Raw genomic sequence first — 27,161 nt, 5'->3', positions numbered from 1 at the left:
GCGCTGACCCTCCCTTCATTCACTCACAAACACACAACCAGTGCCTTCCATGTGCAGGGCACAGACCACAGCACTAGCTAGCAAGTGGGGAGGTCCCTAAACGCCCGGAGGAAAAAAGAGGCGGCACACGCAGTTATACCTACTCTGGCCAGCAGGTGGCGGGGTGGGGGCGGGGAGGAGCGCGTCTGAGTGGGAGGTACTGGCCAGGGCACCGAGCATCCCAGGAGGGTCTTTCTAGCAAGAGTGGGGCAAGGCAGAAAGGCAGAAAGGTAGGCGGAGACTGAACAAGGACAGAGAGGGAAGCCGTGCACAATGAATGGGCAGCATTCATGGAAATCCGCAGGCCCCAGAGAAACACACACCAGTGCTTGGCTGACACGGATGCTGGCAAACGAGCCAGAGGACCAGGAGTACTTGCCCAGAGGCAGCCACAAGATCATTCTTGACATTCCAGTGGATCTGCCCCAGTTTCCACAAAACCCTCACCACAGGACAGGTAACGTCTTACCAGCAGTGGCCCAGACCCAGACCTGGGGAAATCCTACTCAAGAGATCTCAGACCAGGCTCCTCAGAAGAGAAGGGAAGGGGGCTCCCTCCCCAGAGAGAAGGTAAGGAGGCAGGATGTCCCATAACTAAGGAGGCGAGGCTGTGAGGGGGACCATCACGACCGCCCCCCCATTGGACTGGAAAGGAAACCCAGTCCTTAGGGATAAAGTGATTTGCCCAAGGTCACACAAAGAGCTAATGCAGAACCAAGGCCAGGGCCCAGTCTTCCTCCCGCCCAGGCCTGAGCTCTTCCCTTCCCAGGGAAAAAGCCACCCCACCCATACACACCCATGAAAGTTTTTCAGTTAAAGTGGGTCAGTTCACACAAGCACTGAACACCAAAGCACACCGCACCCAGCCCCTGGCACTGGGTGACTCTCCTGCCCCCATGCTCCTCCTGGACCATGGGCAGCGGACAGCCTCCACAAGGGAGGAGGACAGCCCTGGGGCAGAGCCAAACATCTGTGCTGACTACGTCTGGGCTCCAGAGAAGAAAGGCGGAGGCAGAGTTGGGATGAAGAAAGAGTTAGATATGCATTTAAGAAATTCGCCTAGTATTTCTCGTGCACAGGGGCACACAGGGGCAGGAGAATAACAGGGGACTGAGCACAATTCCGAGCTGCCCCACCCACTGGCACCTTCTCTACAACCTCCTCTCTCACCAAGGATGGGGCACTCCCTTTGTCCCTTCCAGGCTCTGGGTCCCATGGCGGGAGCACATGGCCGGCCCGCTCCCTGCCCAGTCCACTGCAATCCCTCAAAAGCAGCTGCCGCCACCCGATGGCAGCATCCCTCCCACACCCTCCCTCTCCACACAAGCCCTAACTCGGGGGCAGAGCTGCAGGCCAGCAAGCGGGTCCCTCGGCCTGGGATAGGGGCTCCTTCTCCTTTTCGTGGGATTCACTGAAAGGAGCAGGAGGGCGTGACCTCCACCACTCCCCCCATCTCACGCCCATAAAGTGCCGCAGACTGTGTTCGTGCGTGTTCAGGAGGAACACAAGAAGAAACTCAGAAAACCATCCACACTTCTGCTTGAATTCAACTCAAGGTCACAGCTGTTAAAAATTCCGACACCACACCTATTTCTGCACATTACCCAGTTGGGGGCACGGGTTTCTTACAGGGGGAGAAGGTGGCGGCAAACTTCAGCAGCCTCCCAGGAGTAGAACAAGTCTCTCCTGGAAGACAGGCAAGTTGCAGCCTCCATTCAGCCACCAAGGAGAGAGAAGGGAAGAGAAAGATGAATGAAAGTGGGGGGGGGGGGCGGGGGCCGGGGGAACGGTTTTTTAAAACCCACTTACCGCTGTGCAGAGAGCAGAGCAATGCAGCTCCGAAGGGGAAGAGGGTACCGTGCTTAAGCAAAGAAGAGAGGAGACCAAGGAGAGATACTGGGAAGGACTTACCCAGAATATCAGATTGAAGAGGAACATCGTGTACTTCAAGCAGCAGAGGCAGCCTCTGGCCATGTTGCACTTCTTAAATTCTAGGAGGAGAACAAAGGACAGGTCCAGGTAAAACACCACGTACTTGCTGCCTTTGGGCGCATTGTACTTGTCGGTCTTCACGCCAGCCTCGGCGCGGCTCTGGCCGCGGGAGCCCGCGGTGCCGTAGAAGGCGCCGGCCGTGAAGCCGCGGCCGAACGGGCGGCCCGAGGTGGACGGTTTGGCAAAGTCCGAGTCCTTGCTGTCCAAAGATGGACTCCGGTGGATCGAAGAATCCTCGCTACTCGACTTCTCCATGCTCGCGTCGCTCCCGGGGGGCGCGGGGGGCGGGGGGCATCGCTCCCGGAGTGGCACGGAGGAGGCGCCCGAGTAGGGCGCGGGCTGCGGGCGGGTCGGAGGAGCCTCGCACGCCGCCGCTCAGTCCCGGGGCGCACTGCCGGCCGGACCCCGCGCTGGGGGTGCCGGCGCCCCGCTCCTCGCCGGCCGGCCCGGGAGGGCTCTGCGGCGCGGCGCGGCGCGGCTCCACGCGCGCTCCCCGGGAACCGGCTGGCCTGCGTAACTTAGCGTCTTTGGGGAAGCAGCGATTTGCCTGCTCGTTCCCGAGCGTCGGCTCGCCTCCCGGGCGCACCGCCGCTCCACGCGAGGCACCCGGGCGCCCGGCTCCGGGCTCCCCGGCACCCCTCTCCCCGTCCCAGCCCGGCCCGGCCCGGCCACTTTGCGGGCGCCCGCCTCCTCTCGCCCCGCGACTCTGCGGAGCTGCCCCCGGCCCTGGGCTGCCCGGCCGCGCGGCGGGCAGTGCCGAGGGATCCGCCGCAGCTGCAACCGCTGGGTTACCCCTGCGAAATCCCGGCCCGACTCCCGACTCTGAAATCTCCGGAGCCCCCTCCCCGGCCCTCGGCCCCGCCCCCTGGTTTGCATTCGGCCAATGAGCGCGAGGACTGCGGGGGGCAGCCTCCCTCCCGATGACACCACAGCTTTAATGGGATTAGCGTTCTGCCTGGTGCCTACACCAGTGCGCCGCGAGCCTCGCTAAATGTCAAGGGCTCCGGAGCCGGGGTGAACCAGAACCTTCATCGCAAGGCGCTGGCCTCTTTCCGGGGAGAGAAGGGGGCGGGAGGGGAGGGGAATGGCTGGAGGTACCACGACCCAAGGAAACCTCCCCAGAGGAAAGTGCTGGGGAGGACTGGAGGGGAAAGAAACGCGGCCGCTGTCCAGCTGGCCGCCGCCCCCTGTGCCCACGGGACCTGTTCGACCCGGGCACAAGGTCTGCCGGCTACACACACACACAGGCGCGCGTGTCTGCACACGTGGGTCTGGCTAGGGCGCGCGGGGAGCTGGGACCGCAGGGGAGGCGCGAGGTGTGGGAAAGGCCCTGGCGACCCGGGCCGCCCGCCCCGCCCCCTCCGCGCACGCGCGCACGCGGTTCCGGAGGCTCCTGCAGCTGCTCGAGCCCCCCACCCCACTCTTGACCTGCGTTCCGGGCGGGACTCCCCACCCGGCTGAGAAGAGTAGGTGGCCCAGGTAGGGTCCTGCCTTGCCCCCCCCCAACCCGAATCCTGCCTTGCCAAGGGTGATGTCGGAGTGCGCTGGGATACCGGCGCTCCGGGAGGGCTGGTCAGGGCCCAGTACCAAGAATGCCCTCGCTAGGAGCTTGGGGGCATCCAGAAGGAGCCCTTCATCCTACCATGAAACACCACCTGCGTCCCGGGCTTGTGCAGAGGTCTGCGCTGCCCAGTTGGCAAATAAAGAAGACCAGAACACAGGTGGGGGGCGGCACCTCTGCCACCAGCGAGAGGGTGCTGAGAGACCCAGAGCAGCGCCACGTCTCCCCTGGCCCTGCATCCCACACCTAACAGCTCGCTCGGCCGCCGGGAGGCGCTGGGCAGGGCGGCTGGATGGGGTGTGAGTGTGACAATGTCCTCCTGGGATCCCATCAGACGTTTACTCCACACCTGCTCTGTGCTGAGCGCACCAGGCCCTGGGGGAAACAGGTATGAGGTGTGCTGCTCCCTGCCCTTCAGACTCAGATACACAAGATCTAGCCAGGAAGACAGGACATTAATCACCAAGGCCATGGGCAGGAACAGAGCTACCACATCCGCTCTGGCCGAGGGGGACATTCATTCCGACCAGACCCTTGTCACAGATGTTCTGCGGGGCCCTAAGCTGCTGAGTCTGCACCTCAGGGCCGGAGGCAGGCCTGCATCCCAGAGGTGCGGGCACTCATTCTGAGGGCAGCCCAGCTTCTTTAAAGGGACCAACAGCGGAGCTACTATTCTGAGCCCCTGCCCCACTCAGATGGCAGCCCAGCAACGAAAGCCAGTGTGTGTCACAGACACGGCACCTTGCTGCTGTCTCCTGGTTGGGCACAGCGGTCCCGTGGGTGCCGTGCACACATGAGGGGCAGATGTCCGGCTGGCTCCTGGCAGATCCCACGGCCAACCGACTGGAATGCCTCTTGTCCTCTTCAGCCTGGACCGGCTCCTGAGGGCTCGCGGCTGCCACATCACTTCTCTGATGCGGGAGAGATCACACCAGCTGGACTGAGAGTCAGGAGACCTGTTTTTCACTCTGAGCTCGATTCTGAGGTCTGTGATCAGGGCGAGGTGGCTCGCCTTTGTGAGGTGCTATCTCCTCCTCTTTAAAATGGGGTTCATAGAGCCCACCCCCAGAGGAGTCGGCCTGTGTGCGAACCGTCTGAGGCCCCTAAGAGCTGAGCCAGTACCAGGGGCCGTCATTACTAGTCTCAGACATGGACGTGGAGTCAGCCAGCACCTCCCAGGCGGGCCCCCACTCCCCACCCCCGCCTTCTCGTTTCTTCTCATCTCTCTCTTCTCCCCAGCTTCACACCTTGTTCCATGAGAACAGCCTCCGCACTGTCCTGGATCGTTCCACCCTCATTTCTGATTATACGTGGATTTGTGCCAATAGCTATCTCCTCAGCAGCTGAGGCCCTGGGGGGTCGGGGGTGCAGGGCAACAGGCAGGTAGGAGAGGAAGAGGGGCCGCCCAGTGTAACCGCTCTGCTCTGCCCTCCTGGCCACGCTCATCAAAAGGCCACTGAAGTCCCACTCCTCAGCTCATCAACAAAGCCTCGGTGAGGTCCCGTGAGGGCTCTCTCCCAGCTTAGTCGTGGTCAGAAGCATAAGAGCAACTCCTATTTGCAAGTCCCCAGTGTATCCCAGGCACCAAGCATCTCCCGCAGTAACTCACAGAATCCTCAGGGCAGCCCCACAAGATACGTATGGCTATTATCCCCATTTTACAGATAAGGAAACTGTGATTTCAAAGCCCATGTTCTTTACTCTCTTGGGCTCTAAACCTAGTTCCTGCCCTTGGGAATCTGCCAGTCTAACAGACAGAATCTAAAAGCATAACAGGGAGCCTGATGAGAGGTCATTAGCAGAAGGAGCTGAGTAAGGGGCAAAGGGGAGAGGGGTGGTCAGGGCAGTGCCGCTGGACCGGTCGTCAGCAAAGGGGAGTCCCCCAGGAGATGGCCCTACATTATCGTACAGCGGGCTGGAAGAAGGAAGGGTGAGGGGAGAAGGTAGTTTGCAAGACAGGAACTGAGTCCCCGATAGGAGGCAGCTCGGACAAAGCCGGGAGACCAGCCACGGGCAGGCGGTTTCAGCCAGAGTGTCATCCTCCGCTGCCACCATGAAGAGACCACTCATGCGTCACAGACCGCCCATCGCGGGCGGGACACTGAGCAGGGGCACCGGGAGAGACAAAGGTGAGTGAGCCATGGCCGTGGCCCCAAGGAGCTCAAGATGCAGTGAACAGACCAGCCCTCCACCCCACTCTAGACCATCCCTGGGGAAGCCCACAGCAGAATGACAGAGCGCACACGTGCCATGATAGGACGGCATAGAGCTGGAGTTTGGCCTCCCCTTGGAGAAGGGCTGGCTGGAGCAGGCGTGGCAGGGACAGAGGAGGGGGGAGAGCACGGCTGGGGGAACTTCGGGGGCAGTGAGGAGACGGGGCCTGGGGGGGTCACAGTGAGCTACCTGTGAGGCCTCGAGTGACACTAGGAGTCTAAGCTTCATCCCGGGGCTTCCCAAGCAGTGGGGCACGTGACAGAATCGGGGCCCTAGGAAGCCAGGCCTGGCAGCAGGGTGGAGAGTCAAGGTCAGCTGCTGTGCTGCCTCAAGTTCTTAGACTTTGGGTGCAGAAGGAACCATCAGAGAGAGAGAAGGTGACGTGAGACACCATCTCTCCCCCGTGCTGGTCCTCATCTACTCGCCGGGCTCAGGAGAGCCGGAAGGTACAGACTGCCCTTGAGGATCTCAGAGCATGTGAACGAGGCAGAGCTGCCTTTTTCTTTCCTTTTTTTTTTTTTTTTTAGACAACAAAAAAAGTAAGCAGGTACAGAATTCCCAGAGGGGAGGAAGAGATGTGAATATGTGAAATCAACATGCAACATCTCTGCTGCCTGGCAGCTGGGGAGACGTTGCATGTTGCAGCTTCAGAGTAATGCCAAGTTCCTGGTCTCTCCCTGCGTCTCTCAGGCCTTTGGGCTCTCGCTAACCTGCACACAGGTGATGGGCCACACAGATCCCCTTCTGGTCCCACACTGAGTATCTCTGTATCTGACACCATGTGTAGCTCGTGAGGCATCCTGGACCTCCGAGGCTCAGGCAGGGCGGCCCCACCAGAATTCAGGTGAGACAGAGGGGCACTCGCCATCCAGAGGGGCCGCCGTTACAGAAGGGAGCCTTATTCACCTCAGCTTAATTTTTAAACTCCCACATTGGGATCCTCTTCAGCAATGTAGAAAATGCTTTGATTGCTAAGCAAACCATTTACCGATGGTGCCAAAAGGGAACAAGGATGGACGATGGATGAATAGAGAGAAAGAAGCCGTGGTGTATATATGATGGAACGCGACTCAGCCACGAAATAGACAAAACCCTGCCATTAGTGACAACGTGGATGGACCTCACGGGTTAAGTGAAGTAAGTCAGACAGAGAGAGACAAATACCGTATGATTTCACTCATATGTGAGATATTAAATACATAAACAAACAAACCAAACCAAAACAAACACGTGGATACAGAGAACAGAGCCGTGGTTATCAGAGGGGGAGGGAGGCAGCTGTAGGGTGATGGCTGGAAGCCACACCCTTGGTGGTGAGCATGCTGTAGAGTATACAAAAGTCACGATACGATGTTGTACACGTGAAACTTATATGATGTTATAGACCAACGTCACCTCAATAAGTTTTAAAAAGCAAGAGGGCAGGGGGAGAAGGATGGAGCGGTGCCTAACAGGGGCCACACCCCAGGATGCTGGCATGAAGGTTCACTCTGCAGGGGGAGGTGAGGAGGGTCTGGGGCCGGGGGCAGGGGTGGGCCTCCAATTTGCCGTGGAAATTAAACAGCTCCAGGGCCACGAGTCACCAGACTTGGCCAGGATTCACGAAGGATGGTGATGATGGTAAAAGGGCTGGGGTAGAAAAGAACTAGAGGTCATTGTGTTTGTTATTTGTTTAGTTTCTGAGACCAGTAAGGAAAACAAACAAAGAACTGGGTTTGGCTGCAGTGGGAGGGTTGCCCTTAGAAGGAGGGATGTATTGCTCAGGACCTTCTACCAAGGGCGGCACCTCCTTCCCTGGGGAGAGATTTGCCCCTCCTCCTTCGGGCCCCCAGATCTTCGTCCAGACAAATTAGTTTGTCCATCTGCCTCTGCTCTAGTCACTGGGCTTCTCAAAGGAGGCAGGGGCTGTGTCTTAACCATTTCCTCAGCCCCGGTGCCTGTCCCTGTGACCACCTCAGTCAGGGCAGGTGGAGGGCCAGGAAGCCCACCAGGCCTAGGCCCTGAGTTCTCCCCACGGACCACCCGGGAGCCCAAGTTCACTAACCGGAGGGAGGGACCCAAGCCAGACATGTATGGGGCCACTCCTGGGAAGCAGGCTGTCGAGGGCATCGGGACCTGGTGTGAAGACTATGGGGTCAGCTGCCGCTCACAGCCACGTCCCCAGCATGTGGCCCCGCCTGAGATGGATGGACAAACGGACAGACGGGTAAACACACAAACTTACTGAGCAGAGAGGAAGAGTCGGAAAAGGTAGGAGGTGGGAAAAGGAGAAGACGGAGAACAGAACCCCTCCGGGCCCTCCCCACTCTGGGCAGCCAGCCTGGTGGAGACACCCACGTCCAGCCCCGAGTCCCTGGTGGGCCCATGCAGAAGGGCCAACCTCCCTGCAACAATGGAACCTCCCTCGTTCCATCACATCTCCAGGCCCAAGAGGTGGTGGCCACTCCTGCCTACGGAGGGAGCACAACCGTGAAGAGACCTCAGCTGTGTGTCCACACCCCTGAGGAACAGGTGGGCACGCACGTCAGAGCACGAGCTGCTGATACTGCGGACGCTTAGCTCCAAGGAATCACCGTCACAGCTCCAGACCAGCCGTACCACTCCTGACCCGCTCTCAGGGAGGCTTCTGGATCAAGGAACCAGGTGAGGTGAGGAGGGGTCGTCCCAAAGCCAACCCACTCGGCACCCCCCGCCTGCCCGTAACTGTGGGCCAGCGGGGCCCAGGTCTGGGAGAAAGGACAGCATACGCTCAGACGCCTGCAGTGACTGCCGTCCGTACCCACGACCCGCCCCGACCACAGAGAACAATGTCCTGCCAACTCCGGGCTTTGGGACTGGACGGATCTGTGTCCAGATCCCACCTGCAGTGAGCTACCCACGTGCCGGGTAACCTGGAATGACCACCTGCCTGCTCCGTATCTCAGTTTCCCCAACCGTGAGATGGAGATGATAATACACACCTCCCGAGCAGTGTGCAAAAAAACAGAGACTGAAGGTTAGGAATGTGACGCACAAAGCACAATGTCGGACACAGAGGGTGTCCAGTGAATTGAGGCACGGCTATCACTACCAACAAGCATTATTTTAGTAAATATGGTCCCAGTCCCCATCTAATCATAAGGTGATTGAATAGAGAAAGATACAAGGCAACACGTAATTGATGCAAAATGTTCTGTGGCTCAAATTCTGAGGGCAAGTGCTGGCAGGTCCTCCTCCGGGGGCTCTCCTCCCCTCTGCCAACACTCCTGCATCCGCCACCCCATCTGTTCCAGGGCCGTCCACATGCTGATGACACCTAAAGGTTTACCTGGGCCTGACCTGTCTTCTGAGCCCCAAGCACGCATACCCAACCCCTGCTTGGCATCCCCACGCGGCTGTCTCGCAGCAGCTCCCATTTCCCGTGCCCCAGAGGGGCACTGACCTTGCCCGTGCCCTGCTCCCCTGGCAGCGACCCCCTTCTCAATAAACGGCCTAAACACCCATCCCATTGCTCATGCCAGAGGCCCAAGATTCATCCTGACTCCCCGTGGTCACTGGCCCCCGCCTCCTCTCAAACACAAGTCCCACCCAATGAGCCTCCTTCTCCTTCTCACCGGCTCCAGGGGCACGGCCCTGGTCCAGCTCCTGCAGCATCTCGGCCAGGGCTCTCCTTCCCGCCCCTGCCTGAGGCCTCTTCTCCAGGAGCAGCCACCCCACCTTCTCACTCACACTGCTCTCTTACCGCCCTCAGTGGCTTCCATTCTGCTGAGATTATGGTCATGTGTATGTGTGTGTCTGTGTGCGTGCGTGCGTGCATGCGTGTGTGTGTGTGTGGTATTTGCTGTTCTACTTTTCTATTACAATCCAAATTCCTTAAGCCACCTTGGAGGTCTGGAAGGACTGGCCCCTGCCCACCTCTCCAGCCCACTGTGCTCCAACCAGTGAACCGGCGGAGCTCGCCCTCCTCAGAGCCTTTGCCCATGCTGTTCCCTCTGCCTGGAATGCTCTTCCTCAACCCACCACCTGACGTACTTCTTCTCACCCCTGAGCTCTTGTGAGTTCTGCACAACAGTCTCTTCTGGTTTTGTGGCTCCCCTCCCACCCCATCTAAATTAAAGCTTAAATTCTCAGAGCTCCATTTCTCTTGCAGCACTTGTCAGTTTGGAAGCACATGCTTACTTGAGTGACAGTTTGCTGTCTGGTTCTCCTACCGGACCATAAACCCCAGGGCAGCAGGGGCTGTACCCAGGACAATGCCCGACCAGCAGCAGGACCAATGAATGCTGGGTGAACAAGAGAGGAGGAGCTCAAAGGAGGGGGAGCACGGGGACTGGGATGGCAGCATCACCAAGAAGGGCTTCCTGGGTCACCTGAGGAACAGAGCTTCAGGACGCCAATTACCTCCACCTCCTCAACTACAGAACAGGAAGTCTCTACTGGTTGCTTCTCTAAGGCCCCATCCAGCCCTGAAATTCCCACCCAGTGAAATGGGACCTACCGATGGGCAGGACTGGTCAGGGCAGGAGGAGGCAGAGCATCCTGGTGGGAAAAGGCTGGGCGAAGCCAGAGGGAGAAGAGTGCCCAGGATATCCGGGGAGGACACGTCCACACACCCAGCCAAAACGAGGTTTCGCGGCAAGTGGACTGGGAAGGGAGGCGGGGGTGAAGCAGAAATGACCCCGGACGCCAGGTGCTCTCCCTCCCCCACCCTTACCTGGCTAACCTCCCACCAGAACAGACCTCCCACGTCTGCCTCGCCCCCAGCCGTGGCACTTGCTGCCTCCTCTGCCTGGACCTGCCTCCCCGCACCCTGACTGCCAGTGTCCACAGCCGGGCTCAGGCCTCTGCTTGGAGCACCAACGCACCTGAGTCCGTCCCACCTTGGAGCTACCCGCTCGCCAACATCCTGGCCCCAGACCGTGAGCCCCTTCAGGGCAAGGGCTGCGTCTATCATCTCTGTATCCCAGCCCTCGGCTCAGAGCCAGTGCCCAGCGCACAGGAGCTGTGAGATCACCACCGAACACACGCGTGCAGACAGCGGGCCTCGTGGGAGCCTCGAGCAACGTGACAGCCACTCTTCAGAAGAATGGGCCTTGCCTTTGAGAGGGGAGTGAGGGCTGCCACGCCTCCTCTTTGAGCAAGTTTACAGGATGCCGGCGCAGGCTGGGGGACCACCCGGGGAGCGGCCCCCCCTGGGCTCGCAGGCCCTTTTTTCCAGGCAAGTCCCAAACGAGCCCCACCTTTCACCCCAAGCCCAATCAGCTTCCCTGTCAGATGCCCCAGAAGGGCCTGCTGTGTGCGGTGGGCACACCCCGCGCCATCCCCTCCCGCCATCCCCTCCCGGACTCCGAGGAGCAATGAAGCACCGTGATTAGCGCTTATCAAGGAGGGCAGGCGGCTTTCGGAGAGTGAGATAAGGCCCGGCAGTGGGCGCAGGGAAGTGTGATGAAGCCCGAAGGTTACTGTCATGCACCAGTGGAATTTCCTGACCCAGCAAATCTAATATTCCTAAGCCACCCCATGGAGGGCACTGACGGCTGGCTGGGACAGCGCTCTCTGACGCAGTGGCCAGCCTGTGCGAGCAGCCCACGCGGCTGGGACCCTCCCGCCGATTCAGGAGCTGCTGCCTCTTCCTGCCTCTTCGCTGAGGCTGGAGCCACTGCAGGGAGAGCAGCAGGCACACAGCATTTGTAGACGCTCCAAAGAAGACGGAGAAGCAACAGTGGCCGGGACCCCGTCTGCTCTGAAGCCATGGGGGAGGGGAGGCTGCACACGGCCCCCCGCCCCCCAGCGGAAGGGAATGAGAGGCGTGGGGATGAGTGGTGGGCGCATCTCTGTTGGGTAGACCTGGGCTGTCTGAGGACTCGGCGGTCTCAGTGCGTGAAGCCACGTGGTCGCTGAAGCACTGGCCACTCTGCAAAGTGAGGCTCCCTCCCTGTGCCCGCCCAGGCTGCCCCGCGTCCAGGCGGCTGCCATTCAGGCTGCCTCCTACTGAGGGGCCTCGGAGGAGCGTCTGGGCCACCCCAGACCTGAAGGTAGTCTGCTCTTGGTACCGAAACTCTCAGGAAAGTTCTTTCCACAGTCTCTCTCCGGTTGCTCTAGCAGAGGGTCGTTGCTGGTGGAACCCGCTCACACACGATGGGGACCCAGCCTTGCTCAGAACCTCCCAGGATGCAGACGGCACACACAAGCCTGAAAGCAGAGGCTCCTGCTGGCCCAGTTCTCCCTCCCGGGGTCCCTGCTTCCAGTGCCCTCCACAATTAACCTTGCCACCGGCTGCCACATAACTGTTCTGAGACACAGCCCTGGGGGTGCCACGCTGCCCCTCTCGCCAGCTCAAAACCTTCTCTGGCTCCCCAGGGATTTGACACAAGTACTCAAGCGTGGGGCTGTGACCTCCAGCGCTGTGCTCTGTCAGTCCTGACCTGTGCCCTAGCTCCCAGCACGCGGAGCTCCCCACCTCCCCACCGCTCCCCACTTCTCTGCCTCCATCTGGGGCTCCGTGGTGCCCTCCACTGCCACCACCCAGCCGCCTCTGCCTTCAGTGGATGCTTTGAGGCTCGTCTCAGATGCCACGTCCTCCACAAAGGACCCCCCGGAACTGAGAGGCCCTCTTCTTGTCCCTAACCTACCTCTCTTCGGGGCGCTGATTTCACTCTCCCTTGTATCAAGGTTGTTTGCATAAATGTCTTCCTACAGGAAGCCCCTGAGGGGATGAACCCACCGAGTTTCCTCTCGCAGGATCCGTGGTGGACACATAAGAAATCTGAAGGGCCATTAACTGAACCCCTCACGCAATGCACACAGCCCCCAAGGCTCCCTGCCTTCCCTGTGTGTACTCACCTCGGCCCATGCGCTGGACGCCCCCCAACACCGCCCTCAGCCTTGCCGATGGGCGCGCATCTTGCCAGATCACCACGATTTGTCCTCGCCCTGGAGGCCCTCTCTAGGGTCACCAGCCAGCTTCGGTCCCCTCCTGAACCCTGGGGAGCTCAGAGAATGTGGCTGGGCTCCGCGAGGCCCGATGCATCTGGGTGACTGCGTGTCGCTCATCCCCCGAGCTCCAGCCCCAGGGGGCACTTCCATATCCCATTCGGGCTGGGCGCCAGGGCACACCTGCTCTTCCCCTCCCCCACACCGTTGCCGGAGGAAATGCCAGCCTCTGCCAGGCAGGACGACACAGCGGGATCAGGCCCTGACCACCGGCGCCGCCCCTCCTCGCCTCACCCCGCATCCCTCCGTGGGTGCCCGCTCGTCCTAACGGCAGCACAGGGCACACGCTCAGACTGCAGGGAATCGGGCCCAGGCCCAGCTCTGACACTTGCCACCTGTGTGACCCGTACCAGAGACGCACAGCTCTCGGAGCGGCGTGCAGGTTTTTTGAATGAATGAACGAATGAACGAAGGAGTGAGGCTGTTTCCATTTCCTCGTCTGCAGAGTGGAGTTAGGGAGGACTCCGGGGGGCAGAGAGGCACTGCTGGGAGAGGGCTTTACCAGGTGGGCCATCTACACCCCAGAACCTTCCGTCTACACACACACAACCAGCCAGCACGTTCAAGGGCTCCATACGAAGACCAAGGACACAGACAATCATTACCAGTCACTAAGACTCCCCAAGTACCCACTGTGGGCCGCCCTGGGCTCGCCGCTGTGGCTGTGACGGAGGAGCTCCCGTCCACCCAGGGGAAGAGCCGAAAACTGAAAAGGCAGCTCGAGCACGAGCCAGAGTGGGTGGCGTGAACCGAGGGCAGGGAGGCCTGGCCTATCCAGGAAGGCTTCTTGGAGGAAGTGGGAGCGTGTTGGGCTGTCACCCCCACTGGAGGCGGGTGGAGGAGGGGCCCCAGGTGCTGCACACCGAGTGCAAAGGCATGATCGCGGGGACTCAGCTGGTCCTAGGTGCGGTCCTCACCGCACACGTGTGTGATACACAAGCAGGGCGGTCATCCCAGTCATACACGAGGAGACTAGGCCGGAAGAGCAGAGGGCTCTTCTAAGCTAGTTAGTGGCAGAGCTGGGGCTCCTCACCCCGGACAGAGACCTCTCCTTACGCCTAGTGGTTCTGCCCGGGCCTGGCGCTGGACCCTGCTCTTATGCACAGAGGCACAAAGCCGTCCCACACGCACAGAGGGAGCAAAGAGAAGGAAAGAAGTGGGGTGCGAGGGCCCTCAGGACCACGCATCCAGGAACAACAGAGAAGCCCCCCATCACCGGCCCATGGACGTGCTTTGGAAATCCCAGGGAACACGCCAGCACCACCCCACGTCACCCCCCAGCCAACACGTCCCCCGCACTCCAACCTCGTAGAGCCTGAACGCTGGTGCGGGTGCCAATGAAAGCAGGCAGAGGCCCCGCCCCCCGAAACCCCGGCCCAGGGAGAGTGGGGATGACAACCAGGGGTGGGCTGTCCACGCTTATCAGCCAGCTCTCCAGGGAAAAGCCGTGATCCGTCGTGCTCGCCACTTTCCACAGTGCAAATATTCCCACCGCGGCCAGTTTCTAGCTCCCGATGGCAAATTTCCTGATTCTTTACTAACAGGCTCTTGGCCGCCAGCATGAGCAGCCTCCGGCCAACCACTGCAACGGCCCAGCTCCCTCGGTCCAGGAGAAACTCCAAGGCAAGGAGAAGAACCCAGCACCCTGCTTGTCCCCCCCAGGAGAAGTCGCACGTTGGGGGTGGGGACAGGAATGGAGGCTGGACACGTCATGGGGAGGGTCTCCCGGCGTCCCCCACAGGTGGCCTAATAACCAGAGAAAGACCGCTGACATTAGCTGCCATACAATGTAAGTCAGGCCAGGTCCCTGCTCTTCTCAAAACCCTGGAACGGAGGACTTCCTGGCGGTCCCGTGGTTAGGACTCCACGCTTCCATTGCAGGGGGCACGGGTTTGATCCCTGGTCGGGGAAATAAGATCCCCCATGCTGCGCGGCCATAAAATAAAAAACAAAACCCTCTAACGGCTCCCATCTCTCCCAGAGTAAGAGACAAAGTTCCCACAGCATTTTCACCGTTGACACGCACACGTCCATCCCACTCATCCCTCCACTCCGGCCACTCGGTCCTTCCTGCCGTTTCTCACGGGGGAGCCTTTACGCCGGCTTCTCCCTCCTCTGGGTCACCCCTGCCCCAGGTGTCTGCTCTGCCAGCTCTCACTCCTTCACAGCTCCACCCAAAGCCACCTCCTCAAGGGCTGCCGCACTGAACTCTGTACCTCCCCCAGTGCACCCAGTATCAGCCAGCTCCGCTCTTTCCACAGCACTTAACCCCAGCGTACGGTGTAATTTGCTTTTTTATTCATTGATTGTTTAGGATCTCTCTTCTTCACCAGAACTAAGCTTCATGAGGGCAGGGTTTTGGCTGTGTTTCCGCAGCCAAGAACGGCTCTACACATGGTCGGTAGTCAGGAAATACTTGCTGAGTGAAGGAAAGCCCAGAGAAGGCTTCTGCCCAACCCAACAGGAGGCAGCTGGGGAGCGAGGGGCCCAGTGGTCAGTGCCCGCCCGGCTGGGACTCCAGGTGCCCGTGACCTGGCACCCCACCTCTGCGTCTCATTTTCTCTTCTCATTTAGGCTGTACGGGACCCTACATGGCTAAAGGATGCCGGGTCTGAAGCCCTCTGACTCTACAGCAGGAGGCCCCAAGGTCAGGTTCGAGGCCTTCCCTTAAAAGGTCTTGGGAAAGACAAGCTCTTCGCGTCCCCTCTGCACCAGCCACACCTGAGCCCCCGGCCACACCGCCCCCTGTCCCCCAGCCCTGAGATCGGGAGAAGCTCCCAAAGAGCACTGTCCACCCCTGGGTCAGGGCCACTGGCGCCCCAACTCCAGGCAGCTGCCCATCACGCCCCGCGGGCGCCCCACATGCAAAGCGGCCAGCTCACCCAGCTATTTTAAGCTCTGCGGGCCCAGCTGCAGCTCGTCACCACAGCGGGCTGGTGGCCCAGGGTGCAGGCAGGAGCAGCCAGCTCACAGAGGCGCACTGACCTGGGGAGCTCCGAAGGGGGCCGGTCATCCTTTGTGACCGCAGCCCTCCTAGGAGGGACCGGAAACTCCCGTCCACGCCCTCAGATCCACCAGCCGTGGGAAAGTGAGTCAAGGGCTGCCCTGGGCACGCCCAGATTCCACTGCTGAATGTGACCCCTGAGTTTCCACATCAGAATGAGCCCTGGTCCCGCCCTGCCTACCCCCAGACATTCCAACCACGCTGGAGCTCCCACTGCACCCACCCTCCGGGGCCTGACAACTCGAGACAGACCACGATGTGGACAGAAGACCTGGGAACGGCTCACTCACTGGGCCCCCAGCCTTTTCCCCTCTCGGTCTCCCCAGCGACTGTGCACAGTGCTGGCTCACAGCTACGCTCAACAAGCCCTTGTTGACCAAATGGTTGTTTCTAAATGTGTTCTGAGCCACATGTGACGGAAGCGGTAGAGGGACAACTCAGTCTCAGGGGCTGTTATCAGTATCAACACTACTACGTACATTTCTGCCGACCCCATTGGGCACCAGACCTGAGGACAGAGACCATAGAACCGAGGAATCAAGAGAGTTCAGTGACAACACAGGGGCGCCCCAAGCTGCAGCCCTTTCCGGGAGGGCTGCCACCCCCAACTCCCGGGGGACGGTTACACTGTGTTCTCTGGGAAGAGGGTTCCCTGAAGTCGTGCGACGCGGACGCCCTGCTCCAGCCCACCCTCCTCCGTAGGACCTCCAGCAACCAGGAGCTGCCTGGAGAAGCAACGCACAGAACAGAAACCCTGGGTGTGAGCTACTCCCACCGCCAGCCTCCCGCCGCAGGACATCAGCGAGCGCAGGGCAGACAGGTCACACATGCCTGAGGCTCCCAGCCACATCCTCCGGCTCTAATTGCTCCGTTTAAGCAACATCAGCACCCAGGGGAAGAGGGAAGGAGATCCAGAAGGTGCTGTAATTAGGGAGCTCCGCAACCTATCCCCTTGCTCTACCTCCAGAGGGAACCTGCCACCCACACCTGAAAGAAACAGACCCACCACCTGCATTAGGGGGAGGAAGCGAGAAATTCCTTGAATTTCCTTGTTGGAGGAAGACCCCAGAAGCTGAGGGTCTTCAGAGACCATTCAGTCCACTCTCCTCCCTTCCCCTCCCCTGGCTTCCATCATTCCAGACTCTGCTGAACATTTCTATTATAACTGTAAAAGCAATGACAGCAGCCTGCGTTTACAGAAGAAAAAAAAGAAAAAGAAAAGTACATTGTTGAAAGAGATTTCACACAAGCGACTCTCCCCAAAGTAGGTGCAGAGAGCATCGTACGGAAAACGAGATGACCTGCACCAGGGCCTTCACACTGCCATCCAGTCCCATGCTCCCTCAGCGAGCTGCCCAGGCCCCCACTTCAGACTCCTGGGGCGTCTGGTACCAAAGTCAGAATTTCTGGAGCCAGGACTACGATGACCTCCTCTGTTACTGACCTCCCTCCCCGCCTTGAGAAGGTGGTTCACTACCCAAGCAGCAACTCGAGTCCCACCACCTCTAGGAAATCTTCCAAAACCAGAGGATCTGGGGGGGGGGTGAGACCCTCCCCCCCGTCCTGTTTGGTGCGTCTCCTGAAGAGACATCTGCACACGATCACCAAAGTGGCGCTGAGACATTTCAGTCCGTAATCTGAAGTCACACCAGCTGGGGAGGCACCTGGCCAAAATCTCCCCCTCCAGCAGGGACAGATCTGCCAAAACCACTCAGTCAGCCGGAGCCCATCCTCACAGACGTGCCTGATGCAGGGGGATGGGGGGAGAGGACAGCACGATAGGATGAAGTCACCGCAGGGCTGCCCCTCCCGCTCGGGCTGTGTCGTCAGTGCTGCGGGTTCTGCCTTTGTTCACCCTCAGGCAGGCCCTCACCCCGACACAGCTGCACAGCACAGACACCTCGGGTTCTGTGCACCCCCCCAGAGATGGCTTTCGATCCGTCCTCCACCCGCCCTGACCCTGAACCCACCACCCTTCCCAGCCTCGGGGAGGCCTGCGCGCCTGGCTCAGCTCTCTCCAGCTGCCCCAGTTCCAGGCTTCCGTTAGCCTCCCCCCCTCCAGCCTGGGGGCTCCTCGGGCCTATGGCCCAGTTACAATCCCCCTCCTCACGGCCCCCCCGCCTCGCCGCCCCCATCACGTGGTCTCGCTGACTCAGCCCGAGCAGCCGCATGGTCAGGTCACGTCTTGGCCAGCGGACTGTTGGCCTCAGGAGAGCAGAGCACAGTCGGATTCTCGCCATGTCCCCTCAGCTTCCACCACGTCCCAGTCCCGAGCCAGGGACCCCACGAGCACTTGTCGAATGAATGAACGATGTCTGGAAATCTGGCCCAGCTGGCTCTCCTGGCATCTCCGGCATCTCGTGTCAACAGAAAAATGGGGAAGGAGAGGGAAGAAAAGCCCAGGGAGAGAGAGAAAAGGAAAGGAAAGAGGAGAGCTCGCCTACAGGCCAAGACCAAGGCCATCAGCTCGGGGGCCATAGCGGGTGCTCGGACACTCCCTATCCCCCCAGGGCCCCGTCAGGGACCAGAACTGGCCAATTAGCAGCTTCCTCCTTCCATTGGCAGGGGATCTCCCAAGCTGAGAGCCTGTCTGATCTGGGTGAATTAACTGAGCAATTAACTTCCCTAATCTGCTGCCCCGGGGCCCACCTTTCAGAAAGGACGGCAGCGCCGGGCCTGCAGGGGGCAGGGCAGAGCACCTGCCCTTCAAGATCCCACCGCCTTGTCCACCAGCCCCGCAGTGCCAGGAACTCCAGCCTGCCTACGCCACGTCACACACAGCCCCAAGACTTCACCGCCCGCAGGGCCTCCATGACACGCACACGCGTGCACACGCACACGCACGCACACACTGGCTGTGGTAACACCTCTCCACCAGCCAGGGTGCTGGCCGTGGCCTCCGTCTGGAGCCTGGGAGTCTGTGGGGTCCAGAAAGGAGCAGGGAAGAACAGGCGCAAGGAAGCCCAGAAGGCGGGACTGCGGGGTGGATTTGGGGGGGCAGAGCGGGGGGCAGGAAGGGCACACAGGGTGGGGGGAATCAGAAGACCCAGGCTTGAGTCCTGTCTCTCAGGGCCTGTGCGACTCTGGGCGAGCCACTTAACCCCTTGAGGTGCCTGCAGTCTGCCTGTCTGCAAAATGGACACAGAGCCTACCTCCCCCGAGGGCTTCCTGAGGATCAGGGAGCCCAGGAAGAGTTACTCGCTTACATCCAATCTCCTCCCCTCTGCAGAAACCCCCTGGGGAGACCCCGCACAGACAGCCTTCACCCGCTGCTGGAACACTGTCACCAGGCAGCTGTTCCCTAAGTGAGCCCTACCTGCCCACCTCTAACTTCCACCTGGGCGGCTCGGCCATGGAGTCAGCCTGGTGACAGGAGCTCTGCCCCTTCACATGTCACTCGCTGCGCCATGAATCATGAGTACAGTACGTGCACGGGGCCCACGCGTGACGTACACACCGGGCCTGATTCAGTGCCCGGCATGCGCTGCACTTAATAAAGAGTAGATGACATTTCTTTTCATTAGCATCATCATCGTCACCCTGGCTAAAAGAATTAGTTCTTCCCTCTGGAGCGGTAAAGCGGAGGCCGAATTCCTCTCCCAGGTGCCAGCCTGTCACATGTAGGGAGACAGTGTCAAGTCGCTCGAGCCTCTCTCTCCAAGCAACACACCCCCTTCTCAGCAGCCTGCAGGGCTTTGCCACCCCACCCAACTCGCCTTCCTGCCCTCCCTGAAACGCAGTGCCCTGAGCTGCTACGTCTGAGCCCCTGGCACGTAGTAGGGGCACAGAATCGTTTGGTGCCCAGCTCATTGATGAATGAGCTGGACACTCTGCTCCATGGAATCTGAACATTGCAAGTGGCAACAGGCTGGCTGGCTGTGGACGCTCCATCCCCACCGGTGCAGCCTGGCACCACCTCCCTTCACACTGACCATCGGAGACAGAGCCCTGAGCAGCACCGGGGCCTGCCCGTTGTCTCACCTCAAGCGCTTCAAGCCAGAGCTCCCCGATCAAAATTCCTGCCACTTCTACATCTAAGTAACCCAAGTAAGGACTTGGGCTACAGGGGCAACTGTAAACATCTGCCCACTATCTTTCATCTTGTTAGTTTTTCTCCATCCTTACAGACACTAGTGATTTAAAGCCCCAGTTCTAACATCCAGCGTATTGGTAAATTCTCTCAACGTTCAGAAGATCACAGAATTTTTGCCCTAGAATGCACATAAGAGATGGTCAAATTCAATGCCTTCCATAACCACGTGAGGAAACTGAGGCCCAGAAAAGTGATGTAACTTGTCCGAGGACACCTTGTAATTTTGTGGCAAAACTGAGATGTGAGCCCTGGATCCTTCCTCTCAGCCCACATCACTAAGACTGATGCTATAGCACTTTGGAGTGCTTGCCTTGTGCCAGGATGTTAATATCTGTTTTCTCCAATCCTCATTACAAACCTGAAAGATAAACACTGCTTCCCCATTTGACGGATGAGAGAGCTCAGGTAACTGGTCCTGGACCACACAGACCAGGAGCGTGTGGCCAAAGAAGGAAGAGAGGCTGCTCCATCTTACCCCAGATGCGCGCCCCCCCGCCCCCGTCTCCCAAGGTCACTGACCATCGGAGCATCTCCAGCCAGATGTCCGACAGAAACGCGAACCCACAGATCTAAATCTAAATTCGTTATCTTCTCTCTCCAACACCTACCTGTTCCTCCCTTGGTATTTTCTACTGTTAATAGCATCACCACCAATGTGGTCACTTAAACCAGAAACCGAGAGAGAGATTCCTCAGACTCTGTTACTTTACCTCTTCACCCTACAGATGCAAGCCAGCTCCCAGGAACTCGAACCCATCCGTCTTCCTCTCCTTCATCCCCTTGGCAAGGCTCCTCAACCTAATCCTCCTTCCGAAACCTACGTGAGACTATTACCAACACCCCCTGCCTGGTTTCTCTCTCCCCATCTCCATCTCCTGAGCACTTTTCACGTTTGTCCTCACAATCATCTTTCTAACATAAGCTGATCTTACGTTGCCCCAACTTAAAAACTTGGTTGGTTCTATTCCAGATTTCTTTGAAGAGCAGACCAGCTCCTTCAGCACAACCTGGCAGACCTTCCACTTGAACTCCTGTGCATCCTGCAAGACCCAACTCAGACTCCACCTGCTCCTCGTCTGGCCCCTGCCCTCCCGACCTCCCTAAGTCAGTTGTTCTGACTCAGCCTCCGCGAGTGCCTCTGCCCCTCACTGTGTTTCCTCAGCAGGTCTCTCCCCTCTCTTTTGGAGGTGAGCTCCTTGAGGGCAGGAAGGTGGCATTTCTGAATCCCCAGCTCCAACTCACGGATATGCTCATTTATTCATTTGCTAATTTACTCCACCTTGAAAATGCTCAGTGAAAACGGTTGAGTAAACTAGCAAATTCATAAAGCAGGGCTCTGTTTATAATTTTATTATAAAAAATAATCTTCTGTTAAATAAAAACCTGTGTCTTGAGTTAAGATCAAATGTATTTTAGAAACATGATGTTAAAATACTGACTGACAAGGGTCCTTGTAAAAATGCACGAAATTCAAGCTTCCTGGTTGTCAGGCACTCACTTTGGAGGCATCAGTGATAATAAAGAGTAGAAAAATCCAATTTTGAGAAATAAAGAATCTGAGCTGTAACAGATGTAATAGATGTGTGACTATGACCCAAATGAATTAATTTGCTAATTGTTTCCATTTGCTGTCATCTGTAGGAACTCCCAGATTAGCGCTTTTCATACTGCGGGTGGGTCATTTCTCATTAGTGGGTTATAAAATCAGTTTAGTGGGTCAGGAAGAGTATTTTTTAAAAATTAAAACAAAACAGAAAATACCAGAATGTATCTCACACAGCAGTTTTGCGAAACATTTTTTTCAGGGGTAGCACGCACATATACACACACACACACATGCACATACTGAGTCACAAAGTTTGAGAAACACAGCCCTGGGTCTTTCAAGGTGACATGTGTGGCCCACGAGAGTCTCAGGACATGGGCCAGCTGCCCATGAGAATATGTACTTTCTAGGCATGAAATTCAGAGCCAGTTACTTTCTGCAGGGGGCCACCCCAACTGCAGGAAGTACACTTGGATTCACCCTCCAAGATGGAAATGTGCTTAAAGGATGCCAACAAGTTACATGTACCGTGAGAAGACAGAGCAGGTCTTATCCTAGGGAAAAGGCGTCCCTGAGTCATGGGATCCAGCAACATCATCTGCTGGACAGAACCTTGGCTGGGAAAGTGGACGCAGGGTGCTGGCCTGCAAAACGGGAGATCAGTGCCCACGTCACAGTGAAGCAAAACCTCAAACGGACCATGGATAATATGGACTCTTTATTCATGTATTCCTCTCTTGATTGCTGAAACAAATCAAAGTTGGTTTAAAAAATGCATGAAGTTAGCTCAGCGCAGAACTATACCTTCCTAACCCATTAAACTAGAGAAAACCAATTCTGAACTGAGCCAATATTTTATCCGCTACAAAGTCTACTCAGCTGTCTGCCTCATGTGGCTGAAGGAAACACCACCTCCCGCTGGTTCCCCAAAACAGAGGGAAAACATCGGCCCTCGTGCATCCGAAGGCTCTTTGCTGAGGACAGTGGGCTAGGGTCTTGTTTCACTTAAGGCAGGACGAGAGGAATGGTCTTGAAACACAAGGGGAAGCCTCCAGAGGAGAGCTGTTAAGGACAGGGACAGGTGACCAGAGCAGGTGCCCGCCGCCACCCCGGCAGGCTGAACCCCACCCCACCTGGAGCCCGGCTGGGCCGCGTCGTGTCGGGCATGTAATGCAATGCACCCGGCATGGGAGCAGCCCGGTCCCTTCCTTCCTAGATGACTTTGGGAGGTGCCTTCCTGTCTGCGGCATCCCTGGTTCCAGGATGAGGAGCGATGGTGACCATGGCGTTGCCACCAACAATGGGCCCTCCCCCTGGGCCCCACGGCCTATTTCCAGCCCCCGATGGTTCCTGTCTAATGCCAACATCGACTGAGGAATCCAGGGCATCCCGGGCCCAGCATTGTTCAAATCACACATTCCTCTGCTTAAAAAGCTACTGAATAACTCTCATTCCTCCACCTCCCAGGAGAAACCACATCAGAGGACAAGCAACCAGATCCCTGGTGTGTGATGGGAACAAAGGGGGGCGGCCACAGGGTGTCCCCTGCCCGTCAGCTCCCCGGCAGCGGGTGCAGACCTGCCCAGAGAGCTCACCGGCCCCTTCCAACAGAGCCCCTGCCTCAGAGCCCCTGACCACGGAGCCCCTGCCACAGAGCCCCTGACCACGGAGCCCCTGACCACAGAGCCCCTGCCTCAGAGCCCCTGCCACGGAGCCCCTGACCACGGAGCCCCTGCCTCGGAGCCCCTGACCACGGAGCCCCTGCCACGGAGCCCCTGACCACGGAGCCCCTGACCACAGAGCCCCTGACCACGGAGCCCCTGCCACGGAGCCCCTGCCCGCGGCCCTAACCCACCTCCAGTCACAGCAGCCAAGAGCAGCTGTGAGCAGCCTGGGCCCCACCTGTCCCCTCGGTCCGGACATGCTGCCTTTGAAGTGTCCGTGTCTCTACACCACCTATCTCCCTGGCTCTTTGTGAAAACTGCAACGAAACCCTCGGGGAAGGGAAGAAGATTGCTGATTTTTACCTCAGGCACTGGGTTCAGCACTCGGGTGAGAAACCTCCCGATCCCTATGGGTCACCAGATGGAGACGGAAATGCAAATGGAGGGAGAAGACCACAAGAAATATTACGCTGAGCTCTGCAGGGAGGGATGAGGAAAGGAGGGGAGGAAGGGAAACGGGCAGAAACAAAGAACAATGGAGTCTGCCGTGGGGAGAGGATGGCACTGCCCTGTGACCTGGGGCACGAGGTGAAGACCCCGCTGTCTTAACCCGCTCACAGAGGTCAAGCACGACGCGGGACTTGCGTGCGGCCCACAAGGAGCCCGCCATCTGACGTGAGGCCAGTCAGCGGGCCAGACCCCTCCCCGGGGCAGAGCTCGCAGAACCCCACACCCCAGGCAGCACCCGCCCCATCCTTCCCACCAACCACGTCACCAACCGGTGAGGTGGGCTCTGTGTGAATAACTTCTGCCATGAGGAATTCCACTACTTTGTTTCTTGGCTGTAAAAAACACTTGGGAACACGAAAAGTCAGGGAAATACAAATTAAAACAGCCAAGCTATCGCTGTTCACCCCCCAGGTTAGCAAAACGTATGCATCCGGTTAAGCAAGGCCGTCCAGCGCTGGCCGGGGTGGGGTGCACCTCCTGGGTCCCTCCCAGCCTCGCCTGCCCCTCCTCCCCAGGGCACCCTCCTAACGCTCAGACCTGCTCCTTTCACTCACCTGCTGAAACACCTCAATGGCTCCGATTTTAAGGAGTGTTTGAAGAACAGCCCTGGTGGGTACCTTGGGGCAGACTGGACAGGACTCAGCAGGGCCTAAAACACGCACAATTCATGGCCAAGTGGGGGAGGGTGGGCCGGGCTGTGATGAAAAGGTGGGGCCTGGGGTACATTTTCCTTGGGATTTTCCCTGACAGTGACCTGACACCCTCTCGCCTGTGACCAGGCCCCAGAAAGGGGTCCAAGTCACTAGATGAAAAGGAAGGAAGCCCTAGTGGTGGTGAAGCTGTTTAGTCAACGGCTTAGTCTCCTTTTAACTAACTTTTCAATTGTGACCAAGCCAAGGGACAAAATACTGTAGTCAATCAGCAGACACTGGCAGAGCATCCTCTGACCCGTGGGAGGCCAGCAGGGAGGAGCGGAGCGCTAGCTGGGTGGGGCTGTCCACTGGCCACGCTTCCACGCACGCCCTCCCTTGGCCGCGCGCGGCTTGCTCCGTGAAGCCCGCCTCCCCGATCCCAGGCAAAACCAGACCTTCTCTTCTGCACTCGGAGCCCTGGACTAAAGCTTGCTCTGCCTGCCCCTCTGCGAGCCTCAGTGCTCAGACGGGGAGGAGGGGCAGCGGGGAGGGCTCCTGTCCATCCTGGGATCCCAGAACCCAGCACAGCGCCTGGCCCCTAACAGGGGAAAATGAGCGAACGAATGCATGAATGACCCATCGAACAGACGCACGCCCGGCAGAGAACGTCCACAGAGGTGGGGTAGACAGATCCAAAGCCCTGGGAGGGCTGGGCTGGGCTAGGCAGCGGGTGTTCCAAGCAGGCAAGGAGCAGGCATGGGGCCAAGCAGAGGGCTGGGCGTCAGCGTGGGTCTGGTTAAGATGCAGTGTGCAGAGTCCCAGAAATCAATGCTCATTTTTAAAACACTGCTGCCTGGAGCCACCCTCCCTGCCTGATTCCAGGCTCGGTGTTAAGTATCTTTCTATTTATAAAGCGACTCCCGGGAGCGGTGCAATGCCGGTCCCACACCGGCCACAGGGTGGGGCAACCTGGGCCGAAGGAGAAACTGAGGCCTAAGAACAAGACGCCGGGAACGCCCGGCGGGTTCCAGACCGAGAGAGGCTCCCCCGACCCCGAGCCCCTCACCAGCTGGAAGGCGCTGCCCTTCCCTGGGGCCTCCACAACCACTGCCAGGTAGGCCGGGCCTTCCAGAGTTAAGTTCTCTGAGCGCTGGAGACAGAGCCCAAGGGGACATGAGCGCGGGCGCCTGGCTTCCTGGGTCCAGGCTGCTGAACTCCCTGCATCCCATCACACACGTTCCCCGGGGCGGTCATGCTGCAGCTCAAGGGGCGGCCTCCTGGTTCCTTGTCCGTCTCTCCGGCCCCCGACACCTCCAGGGGCCTGGACACCCGATGCCTTCATGCTCGAGGCCAAGGAGGAGCGCCGGACGCCTCCCACGCCGCCCTCGGGGCATCTCCCGCTCACTCCGGCTTCAGGCTGAGGACTGTCCTGCTCCCCGGGTCCCAGCGCCTGGCTCCTAAGTCCCTCAGGACCAGCACATCACAGAGGACACCCTCCGCTCGGCAGGGGCACCCACAGAGCCCTCGAGAAGTCAGAGGCTGGTCCCGCACCGCACATCACACGGGGCACAAAGCTGCGAGCAGGGCCTTGTGAGCACTCTTGGCCGCCTGCTCAGCAAATAAGGAAGGAAAGATGAGGGGCCTGGCAGGGGGACGCTTGAGGCCCGGCAGCGTGTGCACCCCCAAATCAGGAGGCTCCTGAGGTCCCGCTCAGGTTAACAACACGGCCGAACAGCACTGTGCGCTGGGCCCGTCACCAGGCACCTGGGGAAGGCCCTTGTCCAGGCACGCAGGACACACGCTCTGCGTCTCTAACACAAAACCAGGGAGGTTAGAACTGGAAGGCGACGTAGAAATCACTCAGGTGTGTGCCCTCTTTACACCGGAAAAAAAAACGAGCTTCCAGAGGGAAGAATGAATGAACCCAGAGTCATCCAGCAAGGCAGTAACAGAAGCAACACAAACCCCAAGGCTCTTGAGTCCATGGTCAGGCCTCTCCACCAGGGGCACGCGGGCCGACCCAGCGGTGAGTCGCACCTGCCGGCCTAGCAGAGGGGGAGGAAGGGCATCCCCGCCCCAGGGGGAGCTGACGGCACAGGCGAGACCCAGAGGTGACGGGATCCCGTCGGGACAAGAGCAGGAGGGCAGGTGCGTGCAGCCTGTGAGAGCCTCGAGGGCAGGGCTGCAGCCCCACTCAGGGCCCGGAAGGCCACACAGAGCCTGGGTCTGCCCCCAGGATGACCACCGACCCCTGCAGTGACTCCACCCAGGCTCGGTGCACATTCCCCCGGCGGCAGGCACAGGCACCCAGGCCCGCGGGCACGGCCGCTCCGGAGCTCGGCGAACACGGCTTGAGGGGGCCTGGACAGGAAGCTACTCTAAGGTTCAGGCAGGAGACCCTGAGCATCTGCACTGGGACAGGGGGATGGAGACACAGAGTGAGGAAGGAGACCACAGAATGTGGAGGCAGGGGTCGGGAGAAAAACCGAGAAAGACTCCCAAACGTCTAGCAGGGGAGGCGGGGTGGGCAGGGCCGCCCTGCAGGAGGCTACCCTCTGCGTTGAATAGATTCCCCTGCGTTTGGTTAGTCACCTCTGGTGCCTACACACCTACGGCAGCTCTGTGCTCCCCATGGCCTCAATCAATACCTGCAGGCAGACGCTGATTACAAGGCAAGCGCGACTCCAAAGATGATGAAATCCAGGCTAAGTGACAGTGCTGATGGATCTAGTGCCAGAGAGGGTCACACAAAGCGGCCCATCCCACCACCTAACCCATCACCCATCTCACTCTTCATGTGTCCCGTCGATGGCTCCTGACCAGGAGCGGGCACCAGGAGCACCCCAGCAGGGGCCCAGGAAGGTAAGAGGAAAAACCTAAGACTAACCCCCTGCAATGCTGACTGTGCGCTAGGGCGGGACTCACGAGCTGCTT

General features: G+C 59.0%; 1 protein-coding gene across 2 annotated transcripts in view; it reads right to left on the bottom strand.

Moving 5' to 3' along the window:
• The window catches only part of TSPAN9 (tetraspanin 9), a 181,438-nt gene that overhangs the window by 75,980 nt on the left and 78,297 nt on the right, over positions 1-27,161 (bottom strand). Inside the window, exon 3 of one of the 2 annotated variants that reach the window (XM_059935119.1) lies at positions 1,951-2,030. In XM_059935119.1, the coding sequence (XP_059791102.1) occupies positions 1,951-2,013 (63 nt within the window). In that variant the 5' untranslated portion in view covers positions 2,014-2,030. Of the gene's footprint in view, positions 1-1,950; positions 2,412-27,161 lie in introns of those variants that run through there. The other variant, XM_059935118.1, reaches the window with a different exon arrangement.

This window comes from Balaenoptera ricei, chromosome 10 (assembly GCF_028023285.1).
Source record: "Balaenoptera ricei isolate mBalRic1 chromosome 10, mBalRic1.hap2, whole genome shotgun sequence".
Classification (NCBI taxonomy): Eukaryota; Metazoa; Chordata; class Mammalia; order Artiodactyla; family Balaenopteridae; genus Balaenoptera; species Balaenoptera ricei.
The sequence above is the reverse complement of the archived record's forward strand: the minus strand, read 5'-3'. Positions and strand labels throughout refer to the sequence as shown.